This window comes from Vulpes vulpes, chromosome 13 (assembly GCF_048418805.1).
Source record: "Vulpes vulpes isolate BD-2025 chromosome 13, VulVul3, whole genome shotgun sequence".
NCBI lineage: Eukaryota > Metazoa > Chordata > Mammalia > Carnivora > Canidae > Vulpes > Vulpes vulpes.
In genome coordinates, this window is record NC_132792.1 from 129,125,919 (window position 1) to 129,150,965 (window position 25,047).

At 45.9% G+C, this 25,047-nt stretch overlaps 1 protein-coding gene and 1 long non-coding RNA gene across 2 annotated transcripts in view; one reads left to right on the forward strand and one right to left on the reverse strand.

Moving 5' to 3' along the window:
* The window catches only part of GPA33 (glycoprotein A33), a 47,049-nt gene extending 22,219 nt beyond the window's left edge, over positions 1 to 24,830 (reverse strand). Inside the window, exons 1-3 of the mRNA XM_072732916.1 lie at positions 24,665 to 24,830; positions 9,894 to 10,048; positions 2,328 to 2,544 (exon numbers count right to left, since the gene is read on the reverse strand). Of these exons, the coding sequence (XP_072589017.1) occupies positions 2,328 to 2,544; positions 9,894 to 10,048; positions 24,665 to 24,707 (415 nt within the window). The 5' untranslated portion in view covers positions 24,708 to 24,830. The remainder of the gene's footprint in view (positions 1 to 2,327; positions 2,545 to 9,893; positions 10,049 to 24,664) is intronic.
* On the forward strand, positions 2,315 to 2,689 carry LOC140594986 (uncharacterized). Its single transcript, XR_011996329.1, has 2 exons — positions 2,315 to 2,397; positions 2,531 to 2,689. It is a non-coding gene; the product is annotated as an uncharacterized lncRNA (long non-coding RNA).
* Positions 24,831 to 25,047: the final 217 nt, after the last annotated feature.

Genomic DNA, 25,047 nt, shown 5'->3' on the forward strand with positions numbered 1-25,047 from the left:
CTTTGGTGCAATAAATGATGCTGACGTAATTGGCTACCCATTTGAAAGAAAACAATGTTAGACTCCTAGTATCCTATTTACAAAAATAAATTTCAAGTAAAATAAAGATCTAAATGTAAAAAATAAGACCTAACATCATAAGAAAAGAACATTAAGTTCATTTTTATATTCCCAGCAGTGATGGTACATGACAAGAGACCTCAAATGCATGATAGAAAACATTAGCAAGATACAGATTGGGACTTCTCCTGTGGCTCAGAATTTACTACAACCTCCAGGGTGGTAAGTATCCTCAATATTAAGGAGAAGCATGAGGAACATCCCAGCAGCCTTTCCAAGAGCAAATCCTTAGGTTATCAGTTACCTTCCTCCCACCCAAGCAAGAGAAGCCTAGAGGTTCATCAGGGAGATTTCTTTGTAGAGGATACTTAGGAATAGGGATCCATGAGCATTTACTCTCCTCTCTTGTGGGAAGGGAAGAAAGGATTTTCCCCATCTAAGTTAAAGTCAGGGAGGCACCAAAAAAATCCAACATGGAGATTAGGGTTCCCTACTGTTGGGAGATGGCATCTCTCATTCCCTGGCTGAGGCTCAGAGAGAGAGGAACCTGTAAGTTGCTGAAGTGCTGATCCTGCAGTGTGATGATGGGAGGGCTATATAGATCCTCTGGGTTTTGGGGACCTGCCTGAGGACGGACTGTAATGCCTGCGTGTTGCCAAGAAAAGCTGGCCGGAGCAAGCTTCAATGGCAGGGTAAGTAGGGGTGTGGCAAGTAGGGGGGTGGTGTTCTGATTCACATCATACTGAAGGGACTCTGCTCACTGGGCCACAGGAGAGCCCAGGGTGGACTGGCCGCAGTGAGTGCCAAAAGCAGGGGCTGGGTAGAAAAAGGATGGGGGGCACACATGCTACCTGTGTCAGGTGGAAGAAACTGCCAGTGCACCCCCTAAAAAAACCTATGGTGGGATTATGTGAGAGCCAAGAGAGACACACGTGGCCTAGCCAGGTGAGCAGGCCTTTCCCTTTCCTCCCTTTAACCTTCCCTCCCTTGGCCATGACCTCAGAGGAGCCACGTCATCATCTCCCAGGGGTGGGAAGATCTATTTATCTATCTATCTATCTATCTATCTATCTATCTATCTATCTATCATCTATCAGTATTGTTCATACAAAAAAAATGGAAACAGCCTGAGAATATCCATCAGTATGGAACACTTGAATGAATCATAGTATATCCGCATGATGGAACGTACGCTGCTAATAGGTAGATCCATAGATATTGATCTCGAGAAATACGCATGAAACATTACCCCCCAAAATGATCTTTATAATACAATCTCTGTTTGGAAAGGACATGGAGAAAAGCATGAAAGAATATTACCATTGGCTGCCATGCTGGTGTTAGGATGGAAGAAGGAGACAGTTAATTATTCTGTATTCAGGGCTCTATTGTTTGACTGATACAATGCTTCAGAAAGCCAGGCGGCCACTTTCCGCAATTAAAAATAAAATCCCACTAAGTAGTATAAATGGAAAAAAAAGTAAAGGAAAAATGATCCATCATTTTGGCATAAAAGCGTTGCTACCTCCTGGGGTGGAGGCCACTCCTATATTGGACATAGAGGAGGCATTCACTAAAATGTTCCAGTAACTGACTCTGAGTCAGGTGCCTACTTTCCCTGGGCTTCATCTACAAAATGAAGATACTCAGGGAGATGATTGTTCAGATTCTTCCCCAACTAGAAGCTCCTATAATAAGATATTGGTAGGAAAAGAGTGTCATCTTGGGACATCTGTCAAAGGCAGTAGAGCCTGATCAGTGGTGTGTTGTTGGGGCCCAGGAGTAGAGAGATGGTGGTGTGAAGGGTTTCTACTGATTAGCTGAATTTATGACGGGAAAGTCACAATCTGGCTCTCAGCCGGCACCACAGGAAGGCACAGTGAGAGTCCTTCTTTAGAATCTATAATTTCCCTTTTTCTTCTCCCTAATAAGTTTGCCATGAAAAGGAAGGGAGCTGGGATATAGGGAAGAAGAGCACTGGACAGAACGGGGGCAGAACTTCCCAGGCTGCCCCCGGGGCTGCTCTAAACAGGCCTCCTCCTCTGCCCTGGGAACTGGTTCCCAGGGGTGGACAGCTCAGAAGAGTCTTCAGGTGAAAAGGGAGGAGCAGCCCCCTGCCCAGCAGACGGGATGAGGGGAAGAGTCTGAGCTCCTGGTCAGGCATTGCTGCCCCGGCTTTACCTTACCCCTTACCTTACAGGGAGCTTCTCCTCCCTGTACCCTGCCCTGCACCCCCTCCCCGCCAGGAAGGAGATGGAGACACTCACCGAGGACCAAGAGCCGGACACGTGACTGAGAGGTGCCCATCATGTCTGACATCAGTGAGACTGAGCACTCGTAGGTGCCATTGTCATCCATGGTCAGCTGATCAATAGTGATGGAGGCATCTGATTGCTCAGCATTTTTCGATATGTTGACACGGTTCTTATAAAGTTCACCATAGATGTATCTTTTCTCCAAAAATTGCCAGATGAGCACCTTTTCCTGGGAGGAAGAAAAAACCACCACTTGGCCTTACCCCAGGGTTTGGCATGGTGCTTGCTGCCTGTGCTGATGATTCTCGTCCACCATTCCCAGGCCCAAAGCCCTGTCTCAACAACCCCTTCAAATAAACAGCTCTAATACGTAATGCCCATTTGTGGATTCCTCTTACAACATATATGTGCTTTTAATAAAAATATTGAAAGACCAGGGCAAGTAGGCTGTTCATACCACAGGAGCACATGTGGATAAATGGGGCTTTCTTGGATCCCCAAACTTTCCCCGCCGGTATCCTCTGACATCTCCCTTACGCATTCGATTTCAGTTCATTGCCCTCACTCATTCAGACAACTAGTATTTATTGAGCACCTATTATGTGCCGCACATTGTGCTGGGCAGCCACCATTGGCTTCCAAGCCCTGAATAATTTGCATTTATTTACTTGACTCTTCTACTCATTGTTTACCAAAAAGAACATGATACTAGCTGGATCACTACTTTTGAGCTAAACTGCCTCAGTACAAATCCCAATTCAACCAAAATGTGACTGTTTCCTTTCCTACAAAATGGAGATAAAAACAATAACACCTATTTTATACAGTTTTTGTGAGGATGAAAGTATATATATGCAAAACGGCATTGCCTGACATAGTAAGTTTGCTGTAAGTGCTAGACATAATGGTTACTGAGCATCTACTAGGTGCCTGACTTTCAAAGATGAATAACTCATGATTTCTGTCCTCAAAGAATAAATGCTACAACATCCTGTAATTAGCTATATGGGACCTCAGAAGGCATTATGTCTAAACTGGGAACTCAGGGAAGGCTTCCTGGAAGAGTTCTCAGAAGACAGTGCCTTGGATCCTGGAGGACAAAGGAGAACTGGCCAGGCCCCTAGAGGGTTGGGGCGGCGCATATTGGAGGAAGACAGATGTATCTGGCATTTTAGGCAAAGGAAGAATATTGAATAAAGACCTAGGAGTGGGAAGCTTTGGGTCAACCCCAAGTGGTTCAGTATGAATGGAGGTGAGTGTGTGAGTGAAGGGGAGGGAGAAATGATAAGCATGGGCAGGTAGCTATAAAGATCACAGCTGCTACTTATTGAGTACATGCTACATGCTGGGTAATATTCTAAGCACTTGGTATGTATTATCTCATTTAATCCTCACAACACCCGCCCCCCCGTGGAGGTATTATGATTATACCCATTTTACACATGAGGAAACCAAGGCACCAAGAGGTTAAGTACCTCTCCCAAGTTTACGTGGTTAACCAAATGGCAAGGCAGGGATTTGAACTGGACATTCTGGCTTCAGGCACCATGTATATAGGTCTGAATAATTTGCATTTTATCCTGAAAGCACTAGAGAGCCATGTATTTTAGGAAGTTAGCTCTCCATTCAGAGTGGGAAATGAATTAGAAGGAGAAGGAAAGGCAGTTAAGAAATCAGTTTAGCAATTCAGATGAAAAATGATGGGTCTTCAGATCAGGCTGTGGCAGTGCAGCCGGGAAGGATAAAGTGAATTTGGGGAGTGTGAACAGGGTGGGCCAATGGGCCTGGGAGTGTATTAAATGTACAGGGTCAGGGAGTGAAAGACCTCAAAGTGAGAGTCTTTGGCCTGAATATTCAGATGTGTGGTGATGTCTCCTCCAAGAGAAGAAATACCTTAGAAAGAGAATGTTGTTAAGAAAAAGGTGATGCATTCTGTTCTACATGTGATATGCCTGAAGTGTGGATGGGACACCCAGGTGGAGTTCAGTAGGAGCTGGACAGGGTGGCTGAGTGCACCTGGGGATGAAGGTTTGGGTGTCAGTGACTCAGATGTTAACTGAGCCATGGACTAGATGAAGCTACCCCAGGTAACAGTGCGGTATGCCAAGTCCCCAGGTTACTTCATTCTGAATGGTCGGCGACAGGTCAGATAGAAGAAAACCCAAGATAGGATTACCAAAAAGGCCAAAGGAGGAAGATTTCCAGACAGGAAAGTGGTTGATAGTGGGATATGCTAGCGAGAGATGAAACAAGATAAAGCCTGAATGAGCACGTGAATTCAGCAAAAGAGAAGTTGCCGACGAAGTCAGTGGATTGGTAGAGGCAGGAGGCAGAGCATGCTTGTATAGAGAAGGGAATGTGGAGACAGGTCCTTTGGGCAAATTAGGACAAGGTGCCCTAGTTTTTGGACAGACACAGCCTGTGCCAGGGCACAGGTGATGGAGTGCAGGCCCCCTTGGCTGGGTACCCTTGGGCAGGACATGTGCTGGGGGGGTGGTGTGTATGCAGGTAACCAGCTCTCAGGAAGCTTGGCTGAGAAGTAGAAGGGCATCAGGGCAGAAGAGGAGGAAGTGTCTGGGGCTGTGGACCAGTCCGAGAATGCGAATCTCTCCCAGCTCAGCTCTTTTCCAAGGAGTTGACTCTGCCTGGGACTCGTCATGCCCCAACCATTCTCCTAATCACAGCTGTCCCAAGGCTTCCTCCCTGGATCCCCTGCCCCCACCCCCTTGCCAGGACATGTCACAATAATCTCCTTGAGGACTCAGATGTAATCCCTTTCTCTGCACCCTTGCTTATTCTCAAGGGGATTGCCTCAAATCCTTTTGAAGGCGAGGATCCATCAGTCAATAGAAGAACTTCAGTGCTTCTCTAAGCACTCAGAAGTGCCTGGTGAGACCCTACAGCTGGTTGGCTGAACACATGTGGTGGTGAAAGAGACCTCCTTCAGTTTCTTCAAGCTAGGGGCAGCAGTTTCCCCCTCTAGGTTTTTACCCTGAGATTCTGGTAATAGAGAGGACCTGTGCCCGTGGCCATCAGAGACTCTGGGGTAACAGACAAGGGGGTGCATCAGGCAGGATTTACTCTCCTGTCCCATCGGTCCTGCTCCTCTAGGCCGTGGGTATCCTGAATCACCTCTTCTTTCCTGTCAGGGAAAAAGCTAAATGCTTTCACTCTGGGTATTCCAGGGACCTGATGCTTACCTCGAGCAGGCACGTTTGAATTTTTTTTTCAAATTATTTACTTATTTATTCATGAGAGACAGAGAGGCAGAGACACAGGCAGAGGGAGAAGCAGGCTTCATGCAGGAAGCCCGATATGGGAGCCGATCCTGGGACCCCGGGATCACACCCTGAGCCAAAGGCAGAGGCTCAACTGCTGAGCCACCCAGGCATCCTGGCACTTTTAGATTTTTTAAAAAAATTTTTTATTAAGTAGACTCCACACCCAGCATGGAGCCCTTTGCGGGACCTGACCTCAAGACCCTGTGATCAAGACCAGAGCCAAGACCGAGAGTTTGGTGCTTAACTGACTGAGCCACCAAAGAGCCCCTATGTTTGCATTTTAAAAGTAGATCTCACTCTGGAACTTACTAAACCACAAAGGAAAAGACAACTGTTAGCCTAAGGTGGGAGAGGGTACTATCTACTTCCCTGATGACCGTGTGCAGGTACATGAACAAGATCTGGCACCTGTTTAGAGATGTTTTTTGTATGATCCCCCTAACCCTGCACCCATCCTTTCTTTTTTTCTAAATGTACTTTACCAAAAAAAAAACTAAAAAAATAAGGTTGTAGAATTATAAAATTCTTTCAAACTTGGGACCTTAGGTGAGACACCCTCAAAGTGACTGATTTTAGTCCTTAGGGAGTCAATGTGGGTTGCTGCTTATTTAAATACAGTTCAGCTGGAGCCAGCTGGAGCCCTGAGAATGCCAGTGTACTCCCTGTGCTTTCCAGGTGCCTCCTTCCTGAAACACGGGAGCAGGGACTCCCAGGTGACTTGATTTAGTTCACCAGTGCCTACTCAGTTGAAGAACTGGGTTTTTATTCTTGAAGAAACTCATAGAAGGGCATGTTTATTATAGGTTGACATACTCATTTAAAAAAAAATTATTTGGAGCACCTGGGTGGGTCAGTGGTTGAGCATCTGCCTTTGGCTCGGGTTGTGATCCCAGGGTCCTGGGATAGAGTCCCTCATTGGGCTCCCTATGGGGAGCCTGCTTCTCACTCTGCCTGTGTCTCTGCCTCTCTCTGTGTTTCTCATGAATAAATAAATAAATAATCTTTAAAAAAAAGACTTGTTTATTTATTTGAGAAAAATAGAAGAAGCACGCCAGCGAGGGAAGGGCAGAGGGAGAAAAAGAGAATCTCAAGCCGACTCCCACCTTCCCACCCCCATGACAGCAGAGCCCAACAAGTGGCTGGCTCCATCTCACAACCACAACCCTGAGATCATGACCTGAGCCAAAACCAAGAATTAGGCGCTGAATAGACTGAGCCACCCAGGTGCCCCTCAGTTCACAAACTAACATGTACAAAAATGTCCTTGGTGCAGTTTGCCAAGTAATTGTGAAGATTATTCTTGAATATTGTGTGAAGGCTAGGAAGTTGGAACAGGCAAGTCATGGGTGTTGAAAACATTCATTTATCTACCTCATTTATTTTTTATTTTTGCATCAAATCTCTATTTCCCTATTTTATGACTGCTGAAGGGTTCCAAATGGGGACATTTGAGATATTTTATAATTTTTTAAACCCCCCATTCTGTATTTGTAATATACAAGGAAATGATGAGGCATTGCTCTAATAGTTAAACAAGGGAAGGAGAAAGAAAGACTCTAATTTCTGGGTGGAGAAATCTCCTTTGTGGAAAAGTAGATCAAGTGTTATCAAAAGTTTGTCTATGGGGATCCCTGGGTGGCGCAGTGGTTTGGCACCTGCCTTTGGCCCGGGGCGCGATCCTGGAGACCCGGGATCGAATCCCACATCGGGCTCCCGGTGCATAGAGCCTGCTTCTCCCTCCGCCTGTGTCTCTGCCTCTCTCTCTCTCTCTGTGACTATCATAAATAAATAAAAAATTTAAAAAAAATTAAAAAAAAAAAAGTTTGTCTATGTTATTGTACCTGACTTTAGGATCCAAAAAATATTTTTTGCCAAGTTGTGCTTTTCCTCCTGGAATTGTAAGTGGAACACAATACTAGTGCTTGCTCACACTGTGAAGTGGATGTTGTTACAGAGAACACACCAGAGCCTTTCTCACTGTTAAGCAAATAATGCCTTGTGAATATATGATCTACGGAGAAACCTTTGCAGTTGCACCTGCTGATGCTGTCTGTCTGCTGGAGAATTAATTTTGAATGTGTTCAAAAAATTTTTTTTTGAATGTGTTCTTCTTCCTCCCACCCTCTACTTTTATAAAATAAATAAAAGTAGACCTCACTCAAACTTATGAGTAGATGCTCCATTTCTTATAATTAGAGACATATGAATGTAATAAGAAAGGAGACACTTTTTTTCATTTACCAAAATGGCAAATATCAAACATTTTGAGAATACTATGTGTTAGAGAAGTAGGTGCCCTCATCTTGCTGGTGAAGGTAGACATTGGCATGACATCTGATGAGAGCAATTTGATCTTATTTTTCAAAATTTTCAATTCACATACCCTGTGACTCAAAAGTTCTTTTTTAAATAATTTATCCTATATTCATATACTTTACATATACATTTATGCTATGTATGTGTGCTATATTCATCCATAGACATTAGAGATATTTTATTGCAGCATTATTTGTAGCAGCAAAATACAGGAACTGAATCAAATATCCATCATTGGTATATACAGTACATAAATAAAATGGAACGCTTAATACAAATGTTTAAAAAAATGAGGTAGATTGCTTCTAGGCCTTTTGGCTAAGATCAAATGTAAAAAACGAGATAGATATAAATGTACTGACATATGGAAAGAGCTTCATGATATGTATTGAGAGAAAAAAGCCAAGTGCAGCATAGTGTGTACATAGTCTACGTAAACATACATATTTATATATGTGTATTTACATATATATGTCTGTATGTATGTTTGTATATATGTACAGCATTATTGAAGGTCACCCTAAAACTCGTAGGAGTAGGTTCCCTTTGGTGAGGGAAACAGGAGTTCAGGGTATGAGGTAGACATACTTTCACTTTGTGTACTTTTCCACTGCTTAATCTTTAGTGATGTGCATGTATTACTTAGACACACACATACACACAAATGAGCACTCAGGTTCTGCTGGGGGAGCACAGGATGCTTTCCTGGGGAGGCAATTTGGTAGTCTCTATGAAATTATAAAAGCATTTACCCTTTCTGGGAGTGTATCTAGAGGTCTACCTGTGCAGACACAAAATAGCATAGGTAAATGGTTATTCTTGGTAATTGGAGGGTTGGGAATAAGCAAGTGTCTATCATTTTGGGGCAGGTTAAATATTAACAGTGTATCCACACAATGGACTCCTATGCAGCTCTTAAAGAATGAAGGAGCTCTCTATTGCTGATATAGAAAGCTCTTCAGGAACTAGGTTAAGTGAAAAATGCAAGGGGCAGAATAGTGCCTAGAATATGCTACCTTTTGTGTAAAAACAGGGGAAATAGGAACACACACATACATACACACAAAACATGAACATTTTCTTGAATTTGCATAAAAAATCAATGGAAGGATACACTAAAAACTAAACTGGTTCTCCTAGCCAAGAGTAATATTCAAAATACTTAACAATTGCAGCAGAGATACCAACCAATCAGAATAGATGCTGGTCCCAAACAACCAGTACCAGTGAAAGTCAGCCTTGCCTACAGATGGGGAGTGTGTGTGAGGGTGGGGAAGCAGTGCGGAATAGAAGATTAGTGTAGACAGGAGGGGAAAGGATGGGAATGAGACTTTACGATGTTGATGATGTTTTAATTTTGGAACCGTGGGACTGTATTATCTATTTCAAAATAAAAATAAAAAATAGAACAAAATGTCTTCTATATTCTCCAAAAGATCGCAAACAGGGAAAAATCCCCCCAAACACTATAAAATCTGGCCTCAGGGAGAGCTCTGTGCCAGTCAAAAGGAGTGACTGGGGATGCCTGGGTGGTTCAGTGGTTGAGCGTCTGCGTTTGGCTCAGGTTGTGATCCCGGGATCACCATCGAGTTCCACATTGGGCTTCCTGCAGGGAGCCTGCTTCTCCCTCTGCCTATGTCTCTGCTTCTCTCTCTGAGTGTGCCTCTCATGAATAAATTAAAAAAATCTTCCTAAAAAACAAAACAAAAAAAGGAGTGACTGTCTCAAATTATACAATTTAGGTAATTTGAGACCGACTAGCAGAAGGATATTTTAGGGACGCTCACTTTTTCAAAATAAAGGTGGCATAATATGTCCCTCGCTGGGCCCAACATTCATTGCTCTCTCCCCACCCCGTCCAGCTTGGGTGCTTATGTTTATTCTAACACTTATGGAAAGACTTGGAGTGCTCATCCTATAAGAGGTCATGGTCAGGTAATATTCATTCCCATGATACCCTCAACTTTTTAAGGATTCTTACCGTGTGGGTCCTTAGAAGCTTGTCCCATTGGATAAATCCATTTCTGTCAGAGGCAGAAGTCTGGTAGGTACATGGAAGGGTAACACTCTTCCCCCGGGCAGCCTTAAGAACACCCTGTGGGGTTTCCACAGAGATGGCATTGACAGTCACCCAGACTGGAAAGAAAGTGGGAAGTGGGAGAAGTAAATGGCATAGCCACTCATTGCCCATAGGACTTCTGAGGGAATGCTCAGTGATATTCTCTTCCTGCAACCACAGCTAGACACACTATGGATTGTGATCTTGGCCACGGCGCACCAACTGTTCTCCGAGACTGAGGTGAACACAGCCGTGTGCCTTGGTTCACTGTATATCCATCCTGCAGCATCACAGATAAGTCAAATGCATTGTGTGGTAGCTAAAAGCCCAGCTTTGAGCCTCAGCCCCAACCTCTTACCAGCTGTGTGAACTTTTCTCATCCATTACATAGGAACACAAATACTTCCCAGAGTTGCTAGGGAAACTTAAAGAGATAATAGGCATAAATACATTTTTTAGTCCCTGTCACATAGAAAGCTTGTGATAAATATTCTTTGCCATCTTTTTTGTTATGATGATGATATAGTCATTCATTTAACAAATTTTTATGGAACACTTAAATGTAGTAAGGAATTTTATACATAAGATTAAATCAAGGTAAAGAAATAGAGGGTTTCCCAGGCTAGTTTACTCTACATAACTTTATCAGGAAAAGGTGAGAAAAACCACATGGCCACACCAGTATCTCCCATCATGTATACTTATCTTACCATGTGATGGTGACTCTCCTTCCTCTGTGTCCCCTCCTCTTGAATCTGGGTGGGCCTGGGACTACAATGTGAGTGGTACCATATGGCTTCTCATGCTAACTTGTAAGAGGACATTAGCTTTGCTTGGTCCTCTTGAGATGCTCATTCTGAGAACCCAATAACATTCTGTGATAAAGTTAAGCAGTCACATGACAAGACCACATGCAGGTATTTGGGACATAGCCCCAGCTGAGGTCCCTTGGGACAGCCAACATCAACTCCTAGCATGTGCATGAGCATGTTCAGCTAGCTGTCTAGGAAAGCAGGGCTGAACTATTCCTGCAGAGCCTGCCCATAGTGAAGATTCCTGAGCCAAATCTAGCTCATTGTTTTAGGACGCTAAGTTTTAGCATTGTTTTAGGACGCTAAGTTTTGGGGTGGTTTGGTATGTAGCAATAGATGGCTGAAACAGAAAGCCATGTGGATACGTGTTGTGAGAACTTTCTAGGCAGGAGTAAGTGTGGCCCATGTGAGGAACAGCAAGGAAGCCATGTGGTAGGAGGGGAGGAGGGAAGAGAGATGAAACAGAGAAGTAGAGAGGTCTCAGGTCACATTGGGTCTTATAGCCCATATCTAGGACTTCATATTTTTCTTTGGAGGAGGTGGGAAACCCTTAGAGGGATTTAAGCAAGGTAATAAACCTGACGTACATTTTAAAGGGTCATCTTGGCTGAAGTGAAGTGAGAGGAAGGAGGAGATTGGGGAACAGAGCGGAAGCAGGACAACCATTCAAGAGGCTACTACAATAGTACAGGTGAGTGCTAATGGTGGCTTGGGCACAGGTCCTGGTGGTGTAGGTAGAGAGAAGTGATCCAGATTGGAATGTATGTAGAAAGAGCCAATGGGATTTGACTGCAGATTAGATTTTATATGTTAGAGGAAAAGAGGAGTCAAAGATAGATCAGGATTTGGCCTAAATAACTGGAAGGATGGAATTCTAATTTAGGGAGATGATGAAGGCTGAGGTGGGCAGGTTTCAGGGGGAAGATCAGGAGTTTGTGGACATGTGAAGTTTGAGATGCTTATTACACACCAAACAGAGGTGTTGAGGAACAGTTCTTGGAGAGGTCACTGAAGGCTAGAGGATGGGGAGGAAGACAGGGAAGGTGTCTGGGATGGAGGCCTGGGTGCTTAGTGGTGGAGGAAATGAGGAGAAACCAGCAAAGGAGAAGGAGAGAGACAGGGGGGCTAGGAAGAGAGACAAGAAAAAGTATTTCCCAGAGACCAAGCAGGACAAGTGTTTCATAAAAGCAGAGGGAGTCAGCTAATTCAACATTACTGATCTGCTGGGCCAGAGACCTGGGAACAGAGAGATGACCCCTGGATGTGGCATCATGGAGGGGGTGGGGGGACCTCAGCAGGAGCAGATTCCATGGAGTAGAGAGGATGGAGCCTGGGAAGATAAGCTCAAGGGCAAGTGGATGAGAAGAGGACAGCTTTTGCCAAAAAGGAGAGAGAAAGGCACGTGGGAGTTAAAAGAGTCTGTAGGGTCAAAAGATGTTTGTGACTTTAAAAAAATATATGTTTGATGATTTAAAAAATATTTTTGATACTGTGGCCCTTGTTTTCTTCTTCTATGGGATCTTTGCTTCCCTACTCAGTGGGTGTGACAAAAGTATCAGATGGGAATCTCATCTGTGATTAGAAAAGTAGGAAGTAGAGAAGTTCATGTCTAGAACCTTCCAACTACCTCCCGTTCTACTTCCCTGTGTGGGTCTACATCCGGCATCTCCTTTCTAGTGGTTCAGAACCCACCCTGCCTCGAGCAGCTGCAGCTTACCCATCCTGCTGCCACCTGCAAGCTGTGTGTCTCGTGCTCCAGAAGGAGTCTTTCTCACCCTCATTCCCCTGCTCCCTTTTCAAGGCTGAGCCCTTCTCCTGTTCAGTAAGAGCATCCATCTGATGCTCAGCTAGTTCCCCACAAGGGGTTAAGAAGGAATAGTGCAGGGTTGTGTTAACCTCCCTAAGGATAGACACACTGGGAGAGTGAGTGCTTTTCACCTCCAGGAAGAAGTCAACATCTCCCAGCACCATAGCAGTTTGCTGAGGAAGGCGTTTGGAACGCATTCACTTCCTAGAGGAAACGTCCAGACTCTCCCAAGCAGAATCAACGCCATTGCCCTTTGTCCCACCTACTGCTCACAAGTGCTTGCCTCCTTAGACTTCTGTCTCATGAAAGTTTATTGCACAATACACCAGAGTGGCCAAGAACACAAGTGCAAGAACCAAACTGCCCCAGCTGGCATCCTCATTCTTACTTTTTTTAAACTGTGTGACCTTGGCAAACTTAATTAATTTTGCTGTGCCTATTTTCTCACCTATGAAATGAGAATAACAATATTATGGTGAGGGTTGAATGACTAACCATCATGGGCAAAGCACATCCCCTACCTGATGTGGCAAGAACCATACCAGTGTTCTATATTGTCACATCTTTCTCCTCTGCTACCCTTTTCTTCATCTCGATGTCCCCAAGGCTCGACAAAGTGCCTAACACAGGAAGTGCTCTTTGGCAGCAAATACATGAGTTACAGAGAATTTAAGCTTAAAAGATGGTTAGGATTCACAACCAGAGAAACTTATTGGAGAACCTATCTTACAGATTGCTAGAAAATGCCAAAAAATAAATAAATAAATAAATAAAATAAGGGATCAAAAGAGACCCCAGAGAAGGGAAGCTGAGTCTGCAAGATGCCCCAGAAGGAAATGAGCAAGGTCCTTTAACCTCCCTGAAAGGGTGGGGTGTGGAGACCCAGCCTGAAGATTTGATGATTGCTTGTAAATAATTAAGGTTTGTTAAGAAGATAATAAACTGTCTCTTGAGAGCTAACCAGAAAGTAATACATCCAAGAAGAATAATGAAATGCTTGATGGAACTGGCTGCCTGAGGCATACACAGCGCATTATGGGAACCCTTGGGAAACTGGCAGTAATGCCTCCACTTAGGAAAATCCATTTGCTCCGAGAAACCACATTCTCAGGGAGGAAGTGCTGGAGGCCAGAGGTGTCCCAGCCTGCCTTGAGAAAGTATTGGTACCCTGGATGAGGAGGGGCAGTTCACACAGGCAGGTTGGTTTGTCCTGTCTCCACTGGCAGCGGTGGAGGGATGGGTGGTTAGAATTTGTCCAACTGTTCAACATGGATGTTTAGGCATCTGTAAATTCCAATTAATTCAATGAATTTTTCCTACAGTCCGAGTTTCATGCAAGGCACTGGGAAAATGATCAGAGGCATGTTCATGTGCTATATCCTCCAGAAACCATTGGGACCATCCCAGCCCTTAATGCTCACGGGTTTTCTGGAGCCATTTCGGTCAGCTCTTCACCAGGTACGCACAAAACTCCATTGATGAGGGTTGGTGCATGCAAGCCTCCTCCTCTCAGCAGACAGTACGCCCCTTCCTGTGGGGCCTGTGTCTCATGTTTCTCTTGTCTCTACTGTTTGCCAGTTCACACCTCAAGGTTTCTACAGAGCTGAGTGCTAATAAGATCTGTGAGTTCAGTAGCCTGGGGCATAGTCCCTACCCAGGCAGCAGTTAGAGGTCACTGTCAGCAACCTAATGGAGCCTAATTAGGTGTTAAGTGCAAGTGTTAAGGGAATAAAATGTAGAGGGAGAGAGTGGAGGGGTTGTGTCACTATCCAGAAGAAGGATTGTAATAGAAAGGCTTGTCGAGAAGGTGGGACTTGAAATTGCCCACAAGGGAGTTGATTGACTTCTTTGAACTTGTACGGTAAGAAAATAAAACAGGATGCGCAACTATATATAAGCAGTATCGCACTTCCACCTAATCACAGAAAGCAAATTCTAGAAGCAAATATACCAAAATATGGTATTAATAAGTTATCTCTGGATTTTGGGATCATGGATAAATTTTGGATTTCTTGTTTGTATATTTTTATTTTCCAAATGCTCTGTAGTAAGTATGCATTACTCTTGTAATCAAAAAGCCATGTGACAATTTTATAAATCAAGCCGAAAGTGAGGACATAGAGACAGGGAGGGCAGCCTATTTTGGCAAGGAGCTCGTCGAACACAGGAAAATGAAAAAGCTGAGACAAGGGGGCCTTGAGAAAGTTCTTTGGTCTCCTCTGGGATAGAAGATGCAGAGACTTGAAGCAGGCTTGTAGACAATAGGGAAGGAGCTCCAGAAAGGAAGAACTGAAAATAGAAGAGGAGCCAGATGGAGCAAGACTCCAGCCTGGGTGACAGGGGTGTGGAGAGGTCACAGAGGAGACTAGTGTTGCTCATAGCAAGTGTAACCCATTCCCATGTGTACAGAGAGATAAGGTCTAAGTGATAGCAACTATCTATCACTGTGTGCTGCCCGCGCCAGGTGTTTATGGCATCCCTGACTCACTGGGGCAGAAAACAACGACACAGACCAAAGGTCACTGGGTGGTAGAGGGGAGGGAGGCACCTCAGGAAGAAGGTAGGTCCAAGTGTGACAGTCGGTGCTCCAGGCAGAGAGGGCTGCTCTAGGGACAGGGTGATCTGGGAACAGAGACAAGCCCGGCAGGCAGAGAGGAGAAGGGAGAAAACCTGAGCACTGCCAACATGGAGTAGTCTGAGGACAACTCTCTTTACAAACCTCCAAGTCAAATATGGCCTCCACCAGCTTTCTCAATCCTGAAAATTAGCACCATTGAGGACAGACACTGAAGCTGCTGCTAAAATACAAGTGCTGTCTGGGAGGGAGAGCAGACACACTGAGGGGCTCTCTTCCTTTCACTTGCAGGACAGACCCATTTCCCTAACTAGTTCCTCTTATCCATCAGACTCAAGAAAGGGACTCAGAATGGGTACCTTTTGACAGAAGCATATGAAATTAGAAAGTTGAGGCTTGGGATCCCTGGGTGGCGCAGAGGTTTGGCGCCTGCCTTTGGCTCAGGGCGCGATCCCGGAGACCCGGGATCGAATCCCACATCGGGCTCCCGGTGCATGGAGCCTGCTTCTCCATCTGCCTGTGTCTCTGCCTCTCTCTCTCTCTCTCTTTCTCTCTCTGTGACTATTGTAAATAAATAATAAAACAAAATTTAAAAAAAAAACAAAAAGAAAGTTGAGGCTTAGAAGCTGGAACTGCATAGAGAAAGAGGGAAAGGAGGGCAGGCAGGATAGGAGACACTAAAAGCAAACCAGCTTGCTGCCTCGTGAGGTTCAAAAGGATAGGTTCTTATTCATGAACACCCATAAAGCCAATGGCTGCTGGGCACCCATGTTGCAGGCACTGTGCTAGGCTCCTGGGAGAAAATGACAGAGACAGACATCGTTCCTACTCTCATAGCATTCAGTCTTCTGGGTAAGTCAAATTGTAATAAATAATCCCAGAGAAAAATTTAAGCCATCATGGAAACAAGTGTTACATATTTGATAACAGGATAGAATTAAAGGTTTGGGGATGAGAAGTGGTTGTCCGAAGGAAAGGTCTGTTGTGCTGACATTGGAGGATGAGCAAGAATGAACCATGAGAAAATTGGAGAACAGGTGGGTGGGGGGAGAGGAGCACTGTGCAGAGGCCAGGGCATGGAGAAGGTAGGGCACATTCAGAAAGTAAACCATGCCAGTCTGTAGCAATAGCACCAAGGAGGTGATGTGGGGGGGGGGGGTGACTCCCCCTGTATGATATCCTTTAACCTCCCCACTAAGACTCCAAATAAACATACACACCAAGTACAAACAGCATACCCATTCCATCAGGGCAGTTTAGGACAGGTTCCACTATCTGCCCTCTCTCAGCCTGGCTGCTTCCCCTTGCCCCCTCAAGGATGTCCTGCAATGCAATTCTGGAATTACACCACTGCAGGTGTGGCCAGAAATATGGGATGGGCCCAAGTCTAATTGGCCATGACCACAATTCGGGGATTTTGGTTTCTTGTGGGTTTTGTTTTGTTTGTTTGCTATCTGCATTGATGGTTTATTTGAAACAGTTCTAAATATGAGGGTTCTTTCTTGCATCAAATGAGTGAAGACTCAAAGGGGGGAGGAAACAAGGGTACTTATGAGTTTGAAAGACAATTTATCTTTCTAAAGAATTAGATTAGAAAAGGAAGGAACCCACTGAGAGCAAGAAAAAGCAAGCAACTTCCAGGGTCTAGCGGGTGAATAAGGGAGGTAGGTACTCAGTGATTGTGCATTTCCATGGTTTTTCTACGGCAGAAAATACAGTTGGGAACGTGCATGCCTGGAGCCAGGTTACTTTTACGTTCCATACCTATGCTGTTTGTGGGGCTGTTGGGCCACAGTAATTGGGCATGCCAGACAAATGGGTGTTGGTCTTTTCCTACAAATCCCAACCCAGTCTTCGTGGCAAGGAAGGCACTGCCATGTGTGCTCAACCAGTCTCTTGTCCAAGGTTCTCGGTGTATGTGGTTGACATCTCCCTCAACACAACCTTTGTCATCACTGGTTTCAGCCCAAGGAACTTGGTGGTGACCATCAAAGGGACAAGTGGCCAATTTATTTTTGACAACAGGATCATTTGTAAGCCTCTTCTGCCCGACCGATGGCTCCGCGGAGACACGGGAACCCTCACCCACATCCAGGCCTCAGCAACATTCACTTCCGGCCCCTGACGCTGGGGGATGAGGCGCCCACTTCCTGTGCCAGGCCGTGGCTCTGGCCACAGCAGGTGCAGGCTGCCCGGCGGTGGGCCTCACAGGTGCCGCTCTGCAGCCCTTCCCGCTCCTCAGGCGCCCCCGGCCTTGGGCTTCTCGTCCCCCAGCCCCCAGCACACCAGCGGCCCTGCGTGGCTGGGACTCGCGCCACCTTCCCTGCGCTCCGTCGCGGCCATCTTGGGGAAGGGGAAGGCGCGCCGGAAACGGGCGCGAGGAGTGATGGGAGCGGGGAGAAGGCCTAGTCGTGGCCGTTGTCGGAATAGAGGGGTAATTTCAATTTTGAGGGCAGGGAAGAGGACTATTATGAAGGAGATAAGCAAGCAGAAGCGCCTGTATCACCAGGGACGGAGATCTGGATGTCTTTGTTTAGCGTGTGGTGTAGAATCTCACAAGTCAATAGCGGTGTCTGCGGATGCTTGGGATGGATGCCCAGGGCGGACTACAGAGAGTCTCAGAGCCGAGGCGAGAGCTCAGCGAAAAGTACTGGAGAGGAAAAGAGGGCCGGAAACGTGTAACTTGGTTGTGGAAAACGAAAGAGACATTGTGAGCCTTTGTTCTGGTAACTGTGAGAAAGAGAAAGAAAGGAAAAAAAAGAAAAGAAAAGAAAATAAAAGAAAGAAGAAAAGAAAAGAAAAAAGAAAAGAAAAGAAGGAAGGAGAAAAGAAAAGAAGGAAGGAAGAGAGAAAGAGAAAAAGAAGGAAGGAAGGAGAGAGAAAGAGAGGGAGGAAGGAAGGAAGAAAGAAAAGAAAAAAGGTGGGGAGGAGATGGAAGGAGAAAAAAGGAAAAAAAAAAAAAAAGCAGTAGTTCTTGCCCTCGGGTTATTGAGGAAGACGAGTCCCGAAGTGGGTGAAAGGTTAGATGGCAATATAACAGATGCCAAAGAGGTGGCTGAGACTCTATATTCCTGTTAGGAAGAAATCAGTGGGGCCCAGAGTGACCTGGGAAGGCTTAAATGGAGGAAAGGGACGTGTGACCTCTGAAAATTAGGAAAAAAGGAAGGTGTGGATACTACAGGTGGAGGTGGTGATATTTTTCCAAATCAAGGAGTAAAAGATGTGACATGACAAAAATTTTTGTACTATTCAAGGTATAGGAGGCACTCTGGGAGATCAGGGTGCTGAAATACTGGGGCTTGGGGAACACTTCAGTGATTTATAAAACTTAAATATAACTTAGAGAACCTGTCCTTATGATTTGAGTCTTTATTCTAGTGCTAGTGAGAAATCACTGAAGAGCTTTAAATAGGGGGAGTGACTTGATCACAATTTTTTTTAAAAGATCATGCTGGCTCCAGCATGGAGAACAGATAGAAGGAGGAGAACAAGCGTGCAAAGGCCAGTTAGAGGTTATGGAAGCAGCTTAGGAGAGGCAGCTCACATCAGCTAGCGGCAGAGAAACAGAAAAGTAAGCAGATTCAAAAGAGCTAAAATCGTCAGGGCACAGTGATGACTTGAATTTGTAGCTGAGGGAGAAGGAGGTATTATTGGGTGATACGGGGATTCTAAAATATGGTCCCCAAATACTTTGAAACTCCTCTCATCCAGAGGTGAGGTTCATGTCCCTTTCCTTGAGTCTGGGTTCTGTGACTCCCTGACCAGTAGAACGTGGTAGAAGCGATGCTCAGTCAATATCTGGGCTAGACCTTAAGGTACTGGCAGCTTTCATTTTCTTTCTCTTTAGATGTTTGCTTTTAGACTCCAGCTACCATGCTCTGAAGATGCCCAGACTTTCCTGAGGAGAGGCCCACAAAGAGAGGAATCAGAGTTAGCACCAACTTGCCCGCCAGTAAGTGCACCATCTTGGAAGTGGGTGTTCCAATCCCAGTCAAGTCACCCCAAGTGATGCTGCATGGAGCAAGGACAGACTGTCCCTGCCAAGCCCCAACAAAATTGTGAATCTGTGAGCAAAATAAATTATTTTCTTGTTTTAAGTTTCAGGATCGTTCATTACATAGCAGTAGAAGAACCGTAACGGGTGACTGCTAGGTTTCTAGCTTTCATTCTTGGATGGATGGGAGTCATTTATGGTGCAGAGACCACTGAGAAAGCCCAGGTTGAGGGTGGGGGGAAGATTATGGGTTTTCTTTTCAGTGTGTGAGTTTGCAGTGCTTCTGAGACATTTAAGTTGAGAGGTCACGTGGGCTGTTGGATTTGTGGGTATGTAGCTCAGGAGAGAGGTTGGGTTTGGAGACAAATTGTGAGTCAGTTGGAAATGGGTGTCACTTAGAGACATGAATGTGGATATGAGGTCTAGAGTGAAAATAGAAGTGGGTCTTGGTGTGAGGAGCTCTGACATTTCTTAGTGGGCATAGGAGAGTGAAGCTGCAAAGAAGACCTGCAAGAAGCCAGGGATCTAGGAGGAGAACCCGGAGAGGGTGTATCATGGGAGCAACAGAATAGTTTCAGGAGGGAGGAGGGATTAGCAGGGTCAAGCGCTGTCAGGAATACAAGCACAGGCTGGCCAGGCACACTTTCCCACAGGCATCCTAGGGACCAACATCACAGGAAGCAGTACGGCTGGGTTACCCGTCCGGGGTTGGGACTGGGAAACAAAGGCAAAATGAGGACCACACCTGTGCCCACAAACTAGTTCCTCCCTGAGCCTTATTTCTTAAACACAAGTCTCCAAATCAGTAGCTGCATCACTTGGAAGCTTGCTAGAAATGCAGAATCTCAGACCCTGCCCTACGGAATCAGTCTGCATTTTAACAAGATCCCCAGGTGACTTCTATGTACACAAAAGTGTGAGAATGCTTGCTCTTGGGTCATGGAATCAGGTGCTGGACAGGAACTCCGGGAAGCCGCCAGATGGCGCAAAACTGAGCCAAGCCCCGGGCAGAGTATCAGCCCCAGCAACAGAAGCTGACTGTTGATGACACCTACTTTCCTTCTAGTTTCAGGATCTAACCCTATCTAGTTCCAGTAGCTTGCGTGTCAGAATCACCAGGGTAACTCTGTCAAAATCAAAGAGAGACCCAGATCCTGCCCCCCATAATTCTAACTCAGAAGGTCTGGGGGGCCTGGGCATCTGTTTTTTTACTACCCAGGTGATTCTGATGGGCAGCCAGAGTTGATAGCCACTGCCCTAGACCATCACTCTACCCCCTTTGGACACATACCCCTCTTAGGCTGACGGTTACATCTTCCCCTTTGAGGCTGTGGCTGGGACTGGGGCATTTTAATCCCGACTGCATCTCTGGCAGGCAGACAGTGTAATTCCCCAGGCACATGAGCTCCCTGGGAGCACTGGCTTCTGACTTTTGTTCAGATACCAGCAGCAGGTGGTGCCCAGGCCCCAAGTGGGAGCCAGGTGCTGGGGATTGGAGTGGCAATGGGGCTCACACCCATGGAGCAGATGAAAGGCTGGGCTGCCCATCTCACAGCAGGCTTGCAGGCTGACACCACCCTGACTCTGGCCTGAATACCACCCTCTCAGAGTCAAGGTTAACTGGACAAAAGCCACTCTCTCATCTGACTCTCATCAGATGTGCACGTCTGAGGCCTAGACCTGTAAACCTCATGGCCTGGGCCAGGTCACTGCATGGAGCTTAGACATGCAGGTGACACTGAGCTCAGACGTGCCACACTCTGACAGGGCAGACCACAGGGAGCTCTCCAAGCCTGTGTGACCAACAGAAACACAGTACTTCAGAGTGGACAAACGTTAAGTCTTTTAGGGAAAGTTATCCTGCTAGGAATTGTGGCTCTAGCAAAGACCCCTGGGAAAGATTCTAAAATGGCATATCAGTTTCAGTTCAGGAACTTGGACACTTAGATCCCAGAAAAGACCCCTCCCTATGGATCAGGCATCTATGGATTTATTGAAATATTTTTAGATGGGGAGAAAAGTTGTATTTTCTCATCTAGTATATTTTGGGATGATTCCTTTATTTCTCTGTGTAGAGCAATACCTTCCTAAGTTTTTCTCATTTAACCTTCAAAAAAGTTTCCTCTAGTTCAGGAAGATGGGACTTTTTTGTTTGTGTCTCTTATCAAGTCTTCAAAGATTTTAGTGACTCCAGGCAGATCTGCTTATGGACATTTTCTCTCTGGTGGGTTTCTCCTTGTGCAGCTTCTTCCATCACATTGAGTCTCATCAGTCCAGTGGCTGGCAATTTCCCGAAAGGGAAGAACCTTAGTTCTGTGTCCAAGTTGGGGTGTTTTCTCTAGCAGCCTTCGGGAGGGGTGGTAACTCAGGGTTCATCTACAGTGACTCTGACTTTCTTCTTTCTTTCTTTCTTTCTTTCTTTCTTTCTTTCTTTCTTTCTTTCTTTCTTTCTTTCTTCTTTCTTTTTTAAGATTTATTTATTTATTCATGAGAGACACACACAGAGAGAGAGGCAGAGACACAGACAGAGGGAGAAGCAGGCTCCCCGTGAGGAGCCCAATGCAGGACTCCATCCTGGGGTTCCAGGATCACAACGTGAGCCAAAGGCAGATGCTCAACTGCGGAGCCACCCAGGTGTCCCTCCAACTCTCTTTCTGGACACACTTCTACCAGATACCAGCACTCAGGCGACTGATCCCCAAAGTCTACTAATTCTCTGTAATTTACACTTGCCCACACTAATAATATCAATAATAATAATAACTGGCATGTATTGAATGCTTATTATGTCAGGCACTGTTCCAAGATTTACAAACCTATTTACTATCCATAACAACCCTGTGGGAGGCACGCTGCATTTTGACATGTTATAGATTGCCCTGCCCATTTCACAGAGTGGGAAACTGAGGTTTATAAAGGTGACTTAATTCACCCTGCGCTAAAGTCAGTATAGGAAGAAGGCTGCCCCAAGTCTTGTGATGGCCGTAGAGTGCCATGATAGGAGAGGATGGGAACATCTGCTCTGGAAGGGTGAAATATTTTGTCACTGACAGTGTTTAGAATTGTCAGACTGATTTTTAGTTGGTCGTAGTATTCTTTTTAAGTTTTCTAATGTACCACCTTCTATTTGGGTCCCTTCCATATGTGATATGTTCTGCCTCCCTAGGGTCTGTTGAGTTCTGGGGCCGACTGGCTCATCAGCTGGGTGTTGCTCTGCCCAGTACATCACTAAAATCTAGGTTATTACTGCACATGTTCAGATGGAGAAAGGAAGAAGGGCAAAGGCCAGTAGGTCCTCTGGAACCCAGCTCAAGCTCCACCTCCTTCAGGAAGCTCTCCTTCATTTCCGTGTTCCTCCCTCTAGTGTGCTTTCATGAGACATAGTGGGGAGGGCCACCCAGTTGCTCTTAGATTTGACCTCTGAACACCTTCATTGCTCACTTGCACATGTCAATGGCTATTTTGCCCCCAAATATTTTCTCTCTTTTTTTTTTTTAAGATTTAATTATTTATTCATGAGAGACACAGAGAGAGGCAGAGACATAGTCAGAGGGAATAGCGGGCTCCCCACAGGGAGCCTGATGCGGGACTCATCCCGGGGCTCCAGGATCATGCCTGCGCCAAAGGCAGAGCCACCCAGGCATCCTGCCCACAAATATTTTCATTTGGCAAACTGTCCGTATGCCTCGAGCTGACCACCCACCCAGCCACCAACCCAGGCTTCCACTCCCACTGTAAGGTGTGAAGCCACAGGTGGCGGGCATGTGAATCTGGACTGGGCAGTCTGGGCGGGCAGATGGGAGGGGCTGGGGGCAGAAAATACACTTCACCGAGTCTGAACACAGGCCCGAGAACTGGTTCCAGTGGAGGAGTTCACCCCAGGGTCACATGCCTTCTCAAAGGAAGAGGGAAAATGTACTTGCTCCAGGCAATTCAGAGTTAAGGCCACTTTTCATTCTAAGCTGGGGGAGCTGTTTTATTCTAGAGTTTTTCCTAGACCAAAAAATGCAGTGATTGCAGGGATGTGTCCTGGGGGTGGGGGAAGGAGATGCATCCCTAGCAAGGCTTCCAGCTCCAAAGAAAAGTATCAGAGTGTCCCTCGCTTTGTCCAGGAAGGATGGTTTTTTGCTTTCAGCCTCCCTCTGGACTTGAAGTATCCATACCGTCTGGATCTGATGGCTGAGATAGGTGCCCTCAGGGCTGCAATCATTTCACAATCCTCACTCCTGAGAGGCCTGCACAAACTATGTGATCAGTAAAAAGGTTTGGATGAAGGAATGAAGGAACCAGGCCCTCTGGCCTGATCATGAGGGCATCTCCGCCCCCAGGCAGTTGGGTCTCTTGGCTGGAGCCAGATGGAGCCCATTGGTCTTTTCCAGGGCTACCTCTAAGCCTTGACCCAGTCCTTCCCCAGCACCTCCACCTGAGGTCTCAAAGATCAGGTTTGAGTGATAAGAGTGAAGCCTGCCTGGCAGGTCGGCCAGCTGGTCCTGAGGTTTGCTGTAGGAGCTGAAAATCAAGCTCTAAGTCAGAGCCTCCTTGGCCCTAGTTCCCAGACCTTAGGGCTCCTACGTTTCCATGTAAAACTCTTTGCCTCCTCCCCATTCTTTTCGGACCCCTGAAGCCTGTAACAGTTTCTAAATCGCAGGCTGATGGGATTTCTCAGCATAGCCCAATACACTGAATTAGAGATACTCCTCAAATTCCCTCACCCCAATCTCTCAACTTCCATTCTCCATTCTGCTTCTTCCCTGTACCTAGTACCCTGAATGTCAAGGCCTCCATCCTAACGCTTAAACACTCCATGGGCACCACGCAACAACTTTACTATTTAATAACACTTGATTTGGATTTAATCATTATATCAACAAATGTTTGGTTTCTACTTTGTAGGGCTTCCCCATCTTCCAAGTTTTCAATGACTGGGGTATCAGAAGGGCTGAAGAGCTTTAACCTTTGGAAAGGGCCTTTCTAGTTTGGTTTTTGAAAGGTTTGAGTCTTCTCTTGCTCTGGGAATGATTTTAAGTTGCATTTTCTCTCTGCCTTGGTTTCTCTACATGTGATGGAGAAGTTATCACTTTTACCATTGCCTTTTTCTCTGGTTTTAAAGCAATGCTAAAATCCTAGGGAGTGAACATATCTAGAACCCCACATCTGAGATTTTCCAGGACAAACTTGATTTCAAATACCTAGTCCCTGTTGTCAGATCTTGTGTCAGAACTTATGATCTGATTTGGGATCAGAATTAATGGTCTTGAAAATTTATGAATTATCCAGTCCAGAAATGGGCTGGAATTTTATTTATTAACATGCATATACAAACCATTCCATACTGGGTGCTGGCCTAGAACCTACTGCCTGCATAACAGAACCTATAATTCTGCCCAGCAGGGATGCAACTTTGTCACTGGAGGTCACTCCTGGGGAGGCTCTGGGAGATGGTCAACACTCAGTCCCCTTGTTTCACCCACCCCTGAATGCTGGACAGGGAAGTGGCCCACTCACCTGCGCAGAGCATCCACAGCACAGGCAACATCTTCCCTACCATGGTCTTGCTTCCTTGGTGCCCGAAGCCCAGCCTGGCAGGGATTGGCTCTGCACAGGTCTGGGCTGACTATTTAAAGTTAAAGCAGCCCTAGCCTGACCCAGCCCTCTGTCCTTGTGGTTTCCCTTTTCCTGTTTACCTTTGCCCAGCCTGGCCCCCACACACTGTGCTACTCAATGGGACTGGCAGGTGAGCTCACCTATGGGACTGGGCTCGAGCTCCTCCTACTCCACCAGAGGCCCCAAGAGGAACCTTCCCCATTTTCTCCTTGAACCAGTCCCCTGCCCCCCCCCACCTTTTCTCCACTTGGCAGGTGTACAAAGTCCTGGGCTTCTCACCAAGG